The sequence below is a fragment of the Bubalus bubalis genome, chromosome 3, assembly GCF_019923935.1.
Source record: "Bubalus bubalis isolate 160015118507 breed Murrah chromosome 3, NDDB_SH_1, whole genome shotgun sequence".
In the NCBI taxonomy this organism is placed as follows: domain Eukaryota; kingdom Metazoa; phylum Chordata; class Mammalia; order Artiodactyla; family Bovidae; genus Bubalus; species Bubalus bubalis.
Window position 1 is genome coordinate 137,001,678 of NC_059159.1, and position 14,871 is coordinate 137,016,548.

General features: G+C 36.7%; 1 protein-coding gene and 1 non-coding gene across 7 annotated transcripts in view; both read right to left on the bottom strand.

Moving 5' to 3' along the window:
* UBAP2 (ubiquitin associated protein 2) overlaps positions 1-14,871 on the bottom strand; it is a 119,395-nt gene that overhangs the window by 29,043 nt on the left and 75,481 nt on the right. For 4 of the 6 annotated variants that reach the window (XM_044940192.2, XM_044940194.2, XM_044940191.2 and 1 more), the window contains 4 exons: positions 10,743-10,808; positions 7,484-7,536; positions 4,337-4,404; positions 1,967-2,156 (listed from right to left, as the gene is read on the bottom strand). In XM_044940192.2, the coding sequence (XP_044796127.1) occupies positions 1,967-2,156; positions 4,337-4,404; positions 7,484-7,536; positions 10,743-10,808 (377 nt within the window). The remainder of the gene's footprint in view (positions 1-1,966; positions 2,157-4,336; positions 4,405-7,483; positions 7,537-10,742; positions 10,809-14,871) is intronic. The other 2 variants (XM_044940193.2, XM_044940196.2) reach the window with 1 other exon arrangement.
* LOC112584156 lies at positions 1,765-1,845 on the bottom strand. Its single transcript, XR_003108499.1, has one exon. It is a non-coding gene; the product is annotated as a small nucleolar RNA SNORD121A (small nucleolar RNA).

Sequence of the window (14,871 nt, forward strand, 5' to 3'; positions counted from 1 at the left end):
GAGCAAAAGACTTCAGGCTGTGGGCAATTACTGCACTCCAAACACAGAATCTGCTTCTATTAAAACAGCTGTGATAACATTACTTACCACTGCTCCTGACTCTGTGCTCATGCCACCCACTACACTACTCTTATGTCACTTATAAATGCATCAAAACCCAGCTCAAGCCTACTTGCTCAAAAAAAGGCATCTTATTCTTTTCTTACCCAATCTCTATCCTGCATCAGCTAATTTAATTGTAACGCACTTTCTGTGTGTTTCACAACACAATGACCTCACTGCATCAATGACTAAAACCTTGCTTTTGGTAATATCTATTACCACAGGGCTTCAATTCCACACATTTCAATCAATGGGGACAGTTTACAAATGTGCCTACGGGTACACTTGTGCACATGCATTCACATACATACATACAAATACTCAACTCCCAATGCCAGAGATCCTGACCAGTCTTGTGTAGAATCTGGCTTAATCTAATTACTATCTGGCATATTTAGTTATTATAACTGAAGTTTCCCAATGACAGTAAAAGCATAGTAGGGCTGAGAATCACTGCTCTCATATGCAAAACAAACAATCTGTACTCTGGTTTCTCAAGATGTTGTTCACGACAAAAAGCAACATGCCTGAAGGATGGTGTTAAAATAAAAACCCTAATGTCCTATCTACATTCTCAAGTAGCCTGACTATGATTCCAGCAAGTAAGCAAGGACATCCCATCAGTGTACCACTGGCAGATGGAGGAAAGGAACTGGATGGTTCAATCAAACTCAGGGGTATTAATGGGCCCTCTCAAAACAGAGTCTGCCTTGGGTCTGTCCATCTTCAAGCAGTGACACCCTCTCAAACGCTATCAACAACGATGCTAAAAATGCCAAGTTCCCAAGATAGTTATACTTGCCATGACATGACTATGCAGAGGAGAAGATGACAATGGAAGTTCTCATATTCAAGCCTCCAATTTTTAGGGAACAGCAAAGAATTTTCAACCAAGGTGGGGGGGGGTGTGATTATCATAGATCATATTCATAAGAAATTCCATTTTTCAACCGTAGATTTCAGATTAAACACAACAAAGAATGAACCAAAGTATCATCACTAGTGAAAGCTGTGGATTTGTGTCTATAGTCCTTTCAACCTCTAGTTTTGCAACTCAGAACAGCCCACACTTGGACAGAGACCTGAGTTTACCATTCTACAGCTACATTCTTTTACTCCCATCACCTATCTTCATTTGCTTCACTAACAGTTCCTGAGCTTTTCTCTCACAGAAGTTAGTTCTCTTTTTTTGTCTATGCTGCAAAGTATGAGGTATCTTAGTTCCCTGAACCCTCACCCCTGCAGTGGAAGCACAGAGCCTTAACCACGGGATCACTAGTGAAGACCCGGGAGCTGAACTGTTACAGAAGCTAAAGTCATATATGCAGCAGCAGATGACGCTGTTTCAATAAAAACATATTCAATTTTTAAGGGCCTCTACTATACAACTGTTTGGAATAACAAAACCAAAATGCTAAAAATTTAAGAACCTAGGCAGATCTAGAAATAACTGTTTTTGCAGATTAGCAAACCAATGCTGACAAACATTAGCATTTAAGTAAACTGGAAAACAAATGAAAATTTAACATCTTAAGTATAAAGACAGACTCTGAAACAAACCCAAGGAAAAAAATCATCCTTCTTACTAGAAGGATCCCTAAGTTGATTATGACTGAACTAATTCATAATTCAACTAACCATAAAGAAGTACTTTTTATCTTCATCCAGAAAACTCAGTGGTTGAATTCTGCACAGAACTGTCAGATATGTGCTTGGAAATTATGACATCATTGTTTTCTGGACTGAGATCTAGTGTAGAGATTTTTATATGCAAAAAAATAATGATAAGGCAAGTGCCATTCAATAATACATTTATTCATGGGACCATTCCTTAAAATCCCATACTGAGAGAAAAGTGAGTTACCAAACTCTGAGGTGGATAGGAGTTGACAGCATCAGAGCTGCCAGTCCCTGGTGCCATCTGATTGTTGTGCTGAGAGTTCGTGAAGACAAGGGCTTGGCCAAAGCTCTGCTGTTGAGAAGTTTCAAAGGAGTTGACTTCTGGGGCTCGACTGGGAGGAACAGGCTTCTGGAGCAAGGCTACCAGATCAACACTAAGCAGACAAAAAGCAAATGAAATAATGAGTCAGAGGCAAATCTTACCAAAAAATAAACTTGAGAAATCAATCACTATAAATAAGTTCATGCTAAAAATAATCCCAGGGAGGAAAATCTTTGGAAACTGGAGTTTAAGAGCAGCAAAGGGAGATTATCAATCATCCCCCCACATGCCTACCCTACCAAGAAAGCACACCAAGCCACCGAGAGCCAAATAGGGCTCTGCAGAGAAGAGAAAAGAAAGGTGCATTGAGATGTTTCCACGGAAATGGCACAATGACAACTGATTCGAAAACCTGGAGCAACTGAGTACACCTCAACAGTTTTCTTGGCTTTTTTCCTTTAGAATATTTGGCCCTCTTCATTACTTAAAACCAGTCTCTCTTAAACTTTCCCAAAGCAAAGGAAACCCATATTTTTGAGAAATGAGGACCAAAGCCGTGCTAGACCATTCAAGCAGTTTTGACATTTACCATAAATATTCCTATAAGTTTTGTGTTCTATCCCATGATATATTTAGGTTTATATAAATCTCATAATTTCTCTCAAATATTTAGGGGAAAAAATGCACAACATATTAACAAATACTCTGTTAATCAGACTTCTTATAATGTCCCTAGGAAGACTGAGATTCCAAGTTCAGAATCATGGCCTTAAAACCTGAAAGCATGAGGAAGAAATGATCTTTCAGAAAATATATTTCTTGACATGAGAATGAGCTACTAATTTCTCCACAGAATGACCTAACGTGGTAATCTGCTCCATTAAATCCTTTTAAAGGGCAGTTCCCAAGCAGTTCTCCTAACGGAAACTCACCATGCCAATAATGAGGCAGATTCTGGAAGGTCAAATAATTCAAAACTCACTCATGATATACAGCCAAGTTCCTAGGCTTGAGTTCCTCTCCTTACGCAATACCCACTCTCATGTCCCCGTAACTGAGAAACAGTTATGGGATCTAGTATTATGGACCCCAAGGAATGTTCTAGCTTATGATAACCTAATTCCAGGGATACAAATTCATGGTAGTTCTATTACATATGACCCATCTCAAAAGTTCCATAACTACAAAAACCAGAAGTTCTATTCCAAATGATTGATGAAATATATATATATGAAGAACACTGCAGCACTACTGTCTGAAAAATAATCCTTAAAAGGTCCACTTATTTTTTAAATGAAAATGATGCTATGCAATTCATCAAATACTAAATACAATGAAGAAGATACATCCATTTAAGGAAAAATTCTGAGCAAGTCACAAAATAATATATTGTAAGACATAACCTTTGATTTTTATTTCCCTGTAATGAAGTCTTATCACCACCTCATTTAGCAAGAGATTGAGCGTGTTAGGTTCAAAATTGCCTTCAATGCTCAGGTATCATATATATCAAGGCTCTCATCCTTCTAGATCACTACTTTTTGAAACCATAATCAAAGGTTTTTAGAGTTATTGTTAAAACTGAGAATGTAAATACTTTCCAATAATTCAATTCTGCACACACTCTAACAATGTTTCTATCATCCCAAAAGCTCCTTCTTGTCTGTAATCTATGAAATTAGTAGATTAAAACTATTAGAACCCATATAAAATGAGAACTTTGTACTATCCTAAGATCTAAATAAACGGCATTATATGAAGAAACCAAAAGAGATTTCTGTTACATTTGTCTGTCAAAAAAATGTTTACGAAAGTAAAAAAACAAAGTGTTAGATTTAACATTATCGCTGCCATGCGTGTGACCACGTGCTCAGTCACGTTGACTCTCTGCAACCCCCCTGGATTGTAGCCCGCCAGGCTCCTCTGTCCATAGAATTTTCCAGGCAAGAATACTGGAGTGGGTTGCCACCTCCTAATTCAGGGGATCTTCCCAACCCAGGGGTCGAACTCACGTCTCCTGCAGTGGCAGGCAATTCTTTATCGTCTGAGCCACCTGGGAAACCCGTAACTGCTATTTTAATTCAACAGCAGACACAACAAATTAGGAGATTATGGAGGCTCTGTCAGCTTACCAGATAAGGGATAAAACAAGTCTTAGACAGAAAAGAGAAAAACAGAAAGAGATTCAAGAAAAGGGTAAAAAATATAGAGATATGAGGAAGAAAACCACTCTCCTACAGCAAGAAATTTTAATTCTGCTCTGAATTAAAAAAGGTGGGGAAAACCGTTTACCTTTGCCCAGGTGTGACATGATTCTCTGCTGGAACAGATGAGGAAGTGAAGACCTTTGTTTCAGAAAGCTGTAACAAAAGGATTAAAAATATTTTAATCTTATTTTATATAAAACCAAAAAATGTAACAAATTCCTGATAATTTGTAGTCATCAGTACTCTTCTTCTAGTTCACCCAAAAGGCAGTCTAAAGGAAAAGAAAGAAACAAGTGATCATGGCATGTAATTTTCTTAAGGTGAAGATAATTTTAGATGGATAATTCCACAATAAGGATTCCACGTCAGGGAAACAAGAAAGTGAAGTAAAGTCAGATCATAGTGTGAGTCCCAGTCTCACCATTCTACTTCACATTATACTAAATGAGAACTCCTATAAAAACCACCATTAATGTTACTATAAACACCAAAAAGGAGTAGGAGAAGTTTGAAAAGGTAAATTACTGACATTCTCTTTTCCCAAAGACAGGTGGCTTTAGTATTTTATTAGTAATAGATTTACTAGTCATAGATTTCCTTACTGCTTTTATCAAAATATTATTGAGGTATAACACAAATAATAAACCGAATATTCAAACTGAATAACTGAATAAGGTGTGTCATATATATGCTCCATCACAAAATCAAGACAATATCTAGTACCCCAAAAGTTTGCTCCTGTCCCTGTGTAAGCAATTCTTTGAGTACTCACTTTTGTCCCCAGGCAACCATGGGTGTGTTTTCTGTCATTATAGCTTAAGCTGTATTTTCAGGAATTTTAAGTGGAATTTTTAAACATACAATCTTTTTTGTGATTTTTTTTCCACTGAACATAATCATTTTGAGATTCATGCATATTGTTTTAAGGCACACAGAATACAATTTCTTGAAACCTCAACTGACACTGCTGAAAGGCAGACTTATATTTTCAAAATGGGGCACGGTCTTGTAAAGGTTAATACTGTTGATCTAATGACAATGTTGAAAACTAATGAAAACGCTATTCTTAACAATGCTAAGTGTCTCAGACTTAAAATCAGACTTCCTCAGACATTAATATTAAGGTAGGAGCAGAGTAAGCAGTTAGGTGTTCACTTTCCATAAAAACAAAAAGTGCTAAATTCATTATACTGTTTCAACAAGAAAGGCTTATACTATGCACTGCACTCTATTTCAAGATAGTATCTTAAGAATTCCAAGGAATCTATTTTTGCCTTAAAGAATCTTATGAACTAAATTAAGACAAAGAGAGAAGCAAATAAGGAGTAATTCTATTAAAAGTAATAACAGATGATCTAAAGCCTTAAAATATAAAATATTAAGTTCAAGGTAAATAAGAACTATTATACATTTATCACTGAAATCCTATCTAATCTGCTAAAGAACAGAAAATTTGCATTGTTTTCTCCTCCTAAGCTCTAGAAGGAACTCGGGATCTGCATTTTAGATTACTCACCATTCAATCACTATTACTTTGTAAATGTCAGAAACTTTTAAGTAATTTTGGTATTTTCTGGAAAAGAAGATGTCCACAATTTTATAGCACATGGAACTCTGCTCAGTGATACGTCCTAGCCTGGATGGGAAGGGGGTATGGGAGAGAATGGATATATGTATATGTATGGCTGAGTCTCTTCACTGTTCACCTGAAACCACCACAATACTGTTAATTGGCTATATACCCCAAAACAAAATAAAAAGTTTAAAGTTTGGGGAAAAAATTTTTAAAAAGATGTCTAAATTCCCTACTGTAATTCTTTTCAGTAATTCTATTGTGATACAATACAGCCTACACAGCAGAGTATTACTACCTATATGTGTGTGCATTTGAACTGCTTATTAGATGACTTACATCTGACGACCTCACCTGAAGCACAGAAAAACCCCATCAGTTAGGCAGGATGGTTATTATGATAATCATTTCAGGGATGAAAAATAGGAGGCTCAGAAAGGTAAGTAAGATGCCTCATCTAAGGTCAATAGGTCAACCCAGCTAGAATATGAATACAAGTCATCCACCCTCTGATAGCTGGCTGGCTTTCTATCCTGCCTGCTGCCCCAGACAAAGCTTTTAGCTCTGGAAGCCTTTTTTTCCCTCCCAACAAACTCTTAGCAAAAATTCTAGTAACACAAAGCATGTAAAACTAGGACAGATCTGTTTGAAATAAGGTATGGTGCCCACAGGTTCCTCACTCTGACTTCCTCTTATCACTGGTACCATCCCTCCACTGACTCTATTATCCACCCATCTCGTCCACTCTCCTCATATTACAGGTAACAGAAAACCTGGTGACATCATACCCCAAGGTCTTATGGTTAGTATGTGGGATAAGTAAATAAAAAACCCTAAGTCTCTGAAGTTCCAAAGCAGTATATCCTTCTCCTTTCTTACACCCTATCCAGCTTACTCCCTAATAAGTCAGATAAAATAGTGATAAAAGAAAGCTCAAGTGCAGTTTTGTTTCTTTTTTAAAAAAAATGTAAGTACAAATGGGGGGAGAGAGGATAATCTCAAAAAGAAAAATAAAATCCAAAACTCTGGGTCATATTATGCAATTTTGAAGGTCAGTACTTGTAAACCTTTTATTCTCTCCCACCCAGTGTCAGCTGTAACTCTAACATGTACATACTTCTGTTCTGGACCTTAAGAGTGAAACAGAAAAATAGTTAAGAGTTCTTATGCTGAACACAGAACTTAAAGATCAATACTACTAATACCAAGAAGCTAGTACAGTATACTCGAAAATGTCTGTGGAATAAATGAATACAAAAAGATCCCGTCTAGTTGAAAGGGGAATTGCTTGGCCCTAGAACCAGAATGATTTATTGAGGTTAATTTCAACTGTAAACCTAAAACATAGACTCTCTCCTTCAATAAAAAGGTTATAAAGAGTAAATAATCATTCACAGGCCAGGGTAAAAGCATCAGCTGGTTATTGGGCCAAATAAAACAAAGATAGTGAAAAAAAGACATCGCTCCTATTTAATGCCTGGTCATCTTTAAATAGATGCTTTAAAACCAAGTTTCTCAAAAATCTGGAAACACCAACATCTTTCTGAAAATCATCTGCTTAAAAAAAAAAATTAAGATATCTCGAGCTTTCCTCAAAAGTACATGTGTTCCCGCCAGAATCCAAAAGAAAGATAGTCACATCTGATGCTAAACACTTACATCTTCAGTCCAGTCTTCCGCTGTCCACTCTTCCACAGAATTCTTCCAGGCCCCTGTTGACAATCACAGTTTACACCACAAAGTCAAATAAGGTCTGATTCCAAATGGTTCTCCATTGTGTACAGCACAAGATATATCACGTATCTCATTAGCAATATAGTTTATAATCCAAGAAATATGAGGCTCTTAACCTATCTCAAGAAAATCAGTCATGTTTTCAAATGCAGCTTGGCTAAGTACTAAACACACACACACAAGCCATGTCTCAAATTGCTTTTGGATAATATCCACTGCCTTAAGAAACTATGGCACAGCAAAATAAATATATTTAACAAGGAGATCCTTATGATACATTATTTAAAAAAGAACACAGTTCAATATAAGGCAGCTCTGCTTTGGACCCTCGTTTCAGGCAGATCATCAGATTTAGAAAAGTATTTTTTATATTAGATCCACTGTATCATTTCCTAACAGGTCTCCAGCAAAGCTGAGCATTAGTCCTGTTCACATAAAGTCTGTTGCTATACCCCTGATAAGTAGGAACAGAAAATGTGTTCACACAGTTCTTACAGAATAATCATCTATATAGAAAACAATTAAGTACTTTGAAGAAGAAAAGTATATGAATTCAGATATGCTGATATTAGTGCTTAGTGATCCTGTGTCCATTCCCATTATTTTAAAACATATGTACAAACACATATCCAGATAAAACAGTTTTAAAAGGAAACACACCAAGAAACTGACTGTAACCACCATCAGGAAGCGGGAGTGTGAATGTTTTCAGTTCCTTCAATAGGAAGAAATAATTGAGCATCTGACCTGCAATGAGGTTTGTGTGTGGGAAGAGGAAGGGCACACCTCTGGAAAAAAGGCAGATGAACAGATCTAACTACCTTATCATGTCAGTAACCTATTAACTAAACTGATGCTGTAAACCTAAGAAAAGAGGCCTTCTCTGTGGAAGGCTTTCAACAGGATGTCCCTAATTCAAGACTGATTATGGCAAACAAAAGTAGAATCTATGGATTTATGGAACATGACTTCTTATAAAATATTACCCCCAAAATGCTATTTGTGGCTATAAAAAGGGAGATGTTTCAAACATGAACACATTCCCTGGTGTGAGAGAAACCCACACACATCTCACCAACTCTGGATCATGGGGCACATGCATTACAGGAAAGCACTCCCTACTCTTCTGTCCCTCTCGATTGCATGCACCCTTGTAATAATAGTAAAACTTGATAGAGGAATGTTTTAATATTTGAAATGATAATCTGATCTACTGCTTTGGCTAACTTATCTTATCTTTAAATGGTTTCCATAATTTCTCCAGAAATGTCACAAAGCAAGTATCAACTTCTGTGTCCCCAAAACATCTCTTTGAATTAAAATATTTTATAAACAAAAGCAGAAAGATATAATAGCTTAAGTTAAAAAACACAAGGTACAATTAGTCCTAAGTGGAAATCAGTACCAGAACTTAGATCTCTAGAGCATGCTTTACATGAAGTTAAAGGGATCCAAGGCAAGCCATCCACCTACACTTCACTATCATCATGGTTTCTTAAGTACTAACTAGTGCCTTTCTTAAGTACTAACACATAAATCTCCAACCTTCTAATGTATTTCCTGCCAGACTTTTGTCTCAGTACATGTATATTTTAAAAGTTCACTGGGATGACCTAGAGGGATGGTATGGGGAGGGAGGTGGGAAGGGGATTCAGGATGGGGAACACATGTTCACCCGTGGCAGAGTCATATCAATGTATGACAAAACCATTACAATATTGTAAAGTAATTAGCCTCCAATTAAAATAAATAAATTTATATTTTTTAAAAAGTTCACAAAGTGGGCTAGTTTTGAAGCAGGTCAGTACATAGTGTTCTCGGTGCCACCTCCATCCCACCTACCCCAAATTCTTGCTGTCACATTCATCACAGGAGACAACACTCCAAAGACTGCCAACTCTACAAAAAACTGAGGCTCAATCTAAGCAGATTTAGGAACACTCTGCCTCAAAAATCATTCCTAAAACTTTCACCTTCAAAGCAACTAAGATTTTATAATAGGAAACAATGTATGATGGAATTGTTCTTAGGATCTCCTTCATCATCAGTCATCAACCAAATAATACTGGGTTAAAAGCCTACACATAAAGCATTGATGCTAGATATCAAATATCTCACTGAAAAGACCATTAAAAATTTAGTGAGTGATGTGAATGATAAATTACATGAATCTGATTAATACACTGGAAATTTGCAGGACACAAAAGTTAAGGAAAGCTAGAACGCTAACCGAAAGTTTATGGAGAAGATGAATCACAGCAAAAATCCTGAAGGCTGAATAGCCAGATATATAATGAAAGGATATTCCAGGAGAGAGAAATAGTGATGAGAAATTACAAAGAACTAAAATATATTAAAATTAACCTTAAGTTCAGAATATGCCTTTTTTCCCCAAAAAACAATATAAGTTGTGGCAAGATGTTTTAAGTGTACAATTCAGTAATTAATAATTTAAAACACACATTCTTATATATGATATGTAAAGAGACTGGCCTACCACTTTAGAAGTATTATGAAAATAATTAAAACACAAACTAAGCCATCCAGAAGAGGATGAGAAGCTGAGTATATTCAAAAGCAGGCAGAAGACAATGAATGAAGTTGTAGGCAGACATCCTACATGGTAAAGTGTTATGTCCGGCAACAGAGAGGAATGCCCGTATCCGCAGCCAGGGCCAAACTGTTGCAGTGATCCACCCTAGATACACAGACTGTAAAAACTACATGACATTAGATAGAGAAGACTACAGAGTCAGGTCCTAATCTTACTATGGAATATTAAAATTTTTACAGGAAGACCTTATTCCGCATTGTAGACCTATAAAGCTTCACCTCAAACTATGAGAAAAATTCAATGACATTCATTTAATTTTCAGCTTAAAACAATAATCTGAAATGTATGCTTTGTGTTCAGTTTAACTTGATGTTAGTCCTCTATCAAAAACACATATAAGGCAGACTTATAGGAAAAGGAGCAACAATGATCCAAACTCCGCACTGCCCTAAAGGCCAGTGTGAAAAACACTTTCATTATCAAAAGCTGATTATTTTATCAAGAAATTGTAGAAATAGTTTACAAACACTCACCTGATGAATTTTTATTAGCTAGCCTTAATAAAAATGGAAATTATTGAAAAGAATTGTACAAGAATATTAACTAAGGAATTTTTTAAAAAATCCATACCTTTGATTCCAAAAGAATTTTTGTTTGATAGATTCTGAGCTACATTTTGAGCATCTGATGCCAGTTCTGTGGATCAATGTAAAATGTAAGGTTTTAACTATCATCAGATGACAGAAGGAATTCATCAGAAGAGAAATTAGTAAGTAAATTAAACAATGAGGGGACAGCCTCACAGCTAAGTATATGCTGTGTGTCCAGGGAAAAAGAAACTTCTGTTCGCCATGCTATGACAGACTGCTGTGGCCCAACTATGAATCTTACCAGCCAGACAGATCTCAAATATTCAATTTGCATCAATTATGCTTGTTCTCATTCCCATGTTCACCAAGTTCCCTTCCCACTTGTCAAAGAAAACATTACAATCTGTTTAAATGGTATGTTTTTAGTATATTTATAAATTTGCATTTTGACTATCCTTCAGTCTTTCTTTTTTGGTCAATCTCGAATCTGACCCTAAGGATGGATTTGATTATCATCCTGTCAAGTCAGGCTTCTGATTCTATGAAGCTGTGGGCTAGACTCAGAACACTGTGTTATCAACAAGACAATACCAGTCTGTGAGGCTTCTAGAGAAACAGCCAGAATCCCATCAGATGACAACATCTTTCATTGTATTTTGCATCAAACATATTTTGCTTATCTAAATGTTTTCCAGGAAGGAATCTGCTACTCTAAATGAAAACTAGAGGGATGAGAGGGAAGAAATAAAGACAAAAGGAAAAGGAAGAAGAGGAGGAGGAATACGAAAACAGACAAGTAGCAGTTAATGGATTAATTCAATATTGTTTCAAACATCCAATTTAAAACTCAGTGGAGGTTCTAAGTAAAGCCACTATAAACATCACAGGCAGGTCTTAGTATGGACGTGTTTTCATTTCTTTTCAGTAAAAACCCAGGGTTGAGATTTTAAGACTGTATAGCATCTCTATGCATGCTTTCACACCAGGAGTAAGTTCGAATTACACCGTCACCTTCACTAACACTTGGAACTGTCAGTTTCAAAGCTATTTTAGTGGATGAATGGAGGTAGCCTACTTAGCATGCACACTCACTGTAAATTTATATTTCCCCAATGACCAATGATGATGAGCACATTTTTGTTTGCTTATCGCAATCCATGTGTCTTGCCGGGAGCCGGCATATTGCATATTGAGTGAGGATCTGTAATAGCTCAACTGGAATTCTATCACTGCCTGGAGCCAGCGTGAGGAACTCCGCCCATGACAAAGGTCATGAGGAAGGAGGCTCGGCATACGCAAAGGCGGGATCGAGCCTCAGGAGTCCCCCTGGAAATTCTCGAGCATCTACCCCCAAAACCAGAGTCTGCCTACTTTCTGCTTTGTGCTTTCACCTACACCTCTGACTTTACGGGGGGCTGTCTCCCACTACCTCTCTCTGAAAAAAGAGTTAGCTTACAGCTCCAGTTAATAATTCTTGGATGTGACAGTGTTTAACCTACAAACTCCTTTGGAAATCCTCTAGCCTGCCTGAATAGGTTTTTCCGGCCACATGTGATTGTTCAGAGCCTCCCAACTGTGAGAGGCAGGAGATGTTCTAAACTGCCTAAACACAGATTCCTTTGAGTAGTTAAAAGATTGATTAGAAATTGTATTGGTGAAGGGTTTTTCACTTGTTGGGCCAATGTTTGCTGCTAAGTCTCCATACTCCTTACCTACTGTGTCCTTGGCAGTGTATTGATTGATATAATGGGTGTATAGAAATGTAAAATGCAGCTTTGTCCAATGCTTTTTGGAAGGCTGGCGCCTGACTTTGGAATAATCACCTTTAGAGAAAGATAAGTTTCTTAAAATGTTAACAGGCCTCCGGGCCAGAAGATGATGTCTATCACCTGAACTTTTGCATATGATAAGTTTACAGGAAAAAAGCCTGGCTTGCTGCATGACTCTACCCCTTCCCCCATTATCCTCTATGCATAACTTAAGGTATAAAAACTACTTTGGAAAATAAAGTACAGGCCTTGTTCACTGAAACTTGGTCTCCCCATGTCACTCTCTCTCCCAAATTCCAGCTGAGTGTCCATCTGGAGCGCGGATGTCCTCTGCGACCATTTATTTGCCTGGGCTTCTAAGACCCACTCGAGAAGGTGTCTAAGGTGGGGCACCTTCCGCTATTCGAGAGGGCGCCTGCGGCCTCCGTGGTCAGAGCTAACCTGGTGTCACGGGTTATATTGATTTTCCGCATAAACCAAGCCACTCAGCTTCTTTTCTCCACTGAATTTTCCTACTGAGCTATCCTTATTTCAGCCGCTTTTCTCCACTGAATTTCTTCACTGAGCTATCCTCATTCTATTACTCTTTATATCTTTGATGAATAAATAATTAAATAGGTCGCCGACGCCGTCCCCGCTTCGAATACCCTGGATCAGCCGGGGCTGGACCCCGGCAGTGTCTTCCTTTATGAAGCATCTGAAGTTCAAATCTTTTGCTCATTTTTTATTATTTTGAAATAATTACAGATTCATAAGACGTTATCCTCGCTTCAGTCTTCCCGATGATTACACCTCACATAATTCCAGTAAAATTTAATAGCAAAACAACTGCCATAGATACAAAATGTGTATACTATTCTATGTCAGTTTTTTATTGTGGTAAAATAGTGTGCATGTGGTAAATAGTATTTACCATGCTAATCTTTTTTAGGGTTACCATGCTAACTAACCCTGAAGGACAGGGAAGCCTGGTGTGCTGTAATCCATGGGGTCACAAAAAGTCAAACACAACTGAGCAACTGAACAACAAACCTTTTTCAAGTGTACAATTCACTGCTATTGAGTAATCACAATGTGGTATAGCCATCATCACCATCCATTTCCACAACTTTTTCATTTGCTGTTGTTTTAATTGCTATTTTCATTGGGTTACTTGTTTTCTTCTTAATGACTTCGGAGAATTCTTTATACATTCTGTATACAAGTCCCTTTTCAAGTAGAGGTTTTAAATAAATATTTCCTCCTAAACTATGCCTTGGTCTTCCATTCTGCTTTCTTCTGAATAACCATGTTTTTCTTTTAGACTCATGCTTATTATGTCCTATATAAGAAATTTTTCCTTAATCCAAGGTGGCTAAGATTTGCCCCAGTATTTTCTTTTGAAGTTGTGGTTTCAGCTTTCACATCTATAGCTATTATCCACTTTTGGTTATTTTTTTAATATACAGTATAAGGTATGCTGTATTGAATTGTCTTGGAACATCTGTCCAAAACCAATTGTATCTGTGGGTTTATTTCTAGATTTGCTATTATGTAATTGATCTATCTCTATGCTTTTGCCAATTCCACAGTCTTGATTACTGTAACTTTAGGGTAATTTCTTGAAATCATGGAGTGTGAGTCTTTGAATGCTGTTAGTTTTCAAAACTGTTTGGACTATGTTCACACCTATACTTTACTATAAAAATTTCAGAATCAAGTTTAGAATCAACTGACACAAAAACATCCTACTACGATTTTCAACAAACTTGTATGTTCAAACCTATATATCAATATGGGGAGAAATGCCGTATCAATAACAATATCAATGATATATCAGTAACATATCAATAACATTTATGAGTCTTCCAACTCATAAACACCTCTGAGTTATCTCACCTCCTTTATGGATCATCTTTGATATTTATCTTCATGTTGCATAATTTTTGACATACAAATCTTACACATACTTTGTCAGATTTAGACCAAGGAGTTTCATGCTTTTGTATTACTATAAATGGTAGTTCTTCTGCTCATTAATGTTTCTTCAGACACTCAATTTTTACATTTTACTGTAAGATTTTATATTTTGCATTTGCATATATAGAGGTCTTATTTTGCATATCATTAGACTTCACAGGCATTTGACGTTTTTTGAAGCTACTTGCCCCCCCCATTTTCTCTGTTGATTATAGAAATATTACCTGTTAAGTGAACTAGCTACATCATTTAAAGCTTTCTAACTAATTTCATTAATTTATCTATAGATTATTTGTATCAGTGCCAGAGATGACAGGTTTTTCCCTTCCTTTCCAATCCTATTCTTTTTCATTCTTTATTTCAATGGTTCAGAAATAATGAGGGCAATCCTATTTCCCTTCAGTTTTGACTAAATCTTTTGCCTTTATTTAAAAGAAAAAA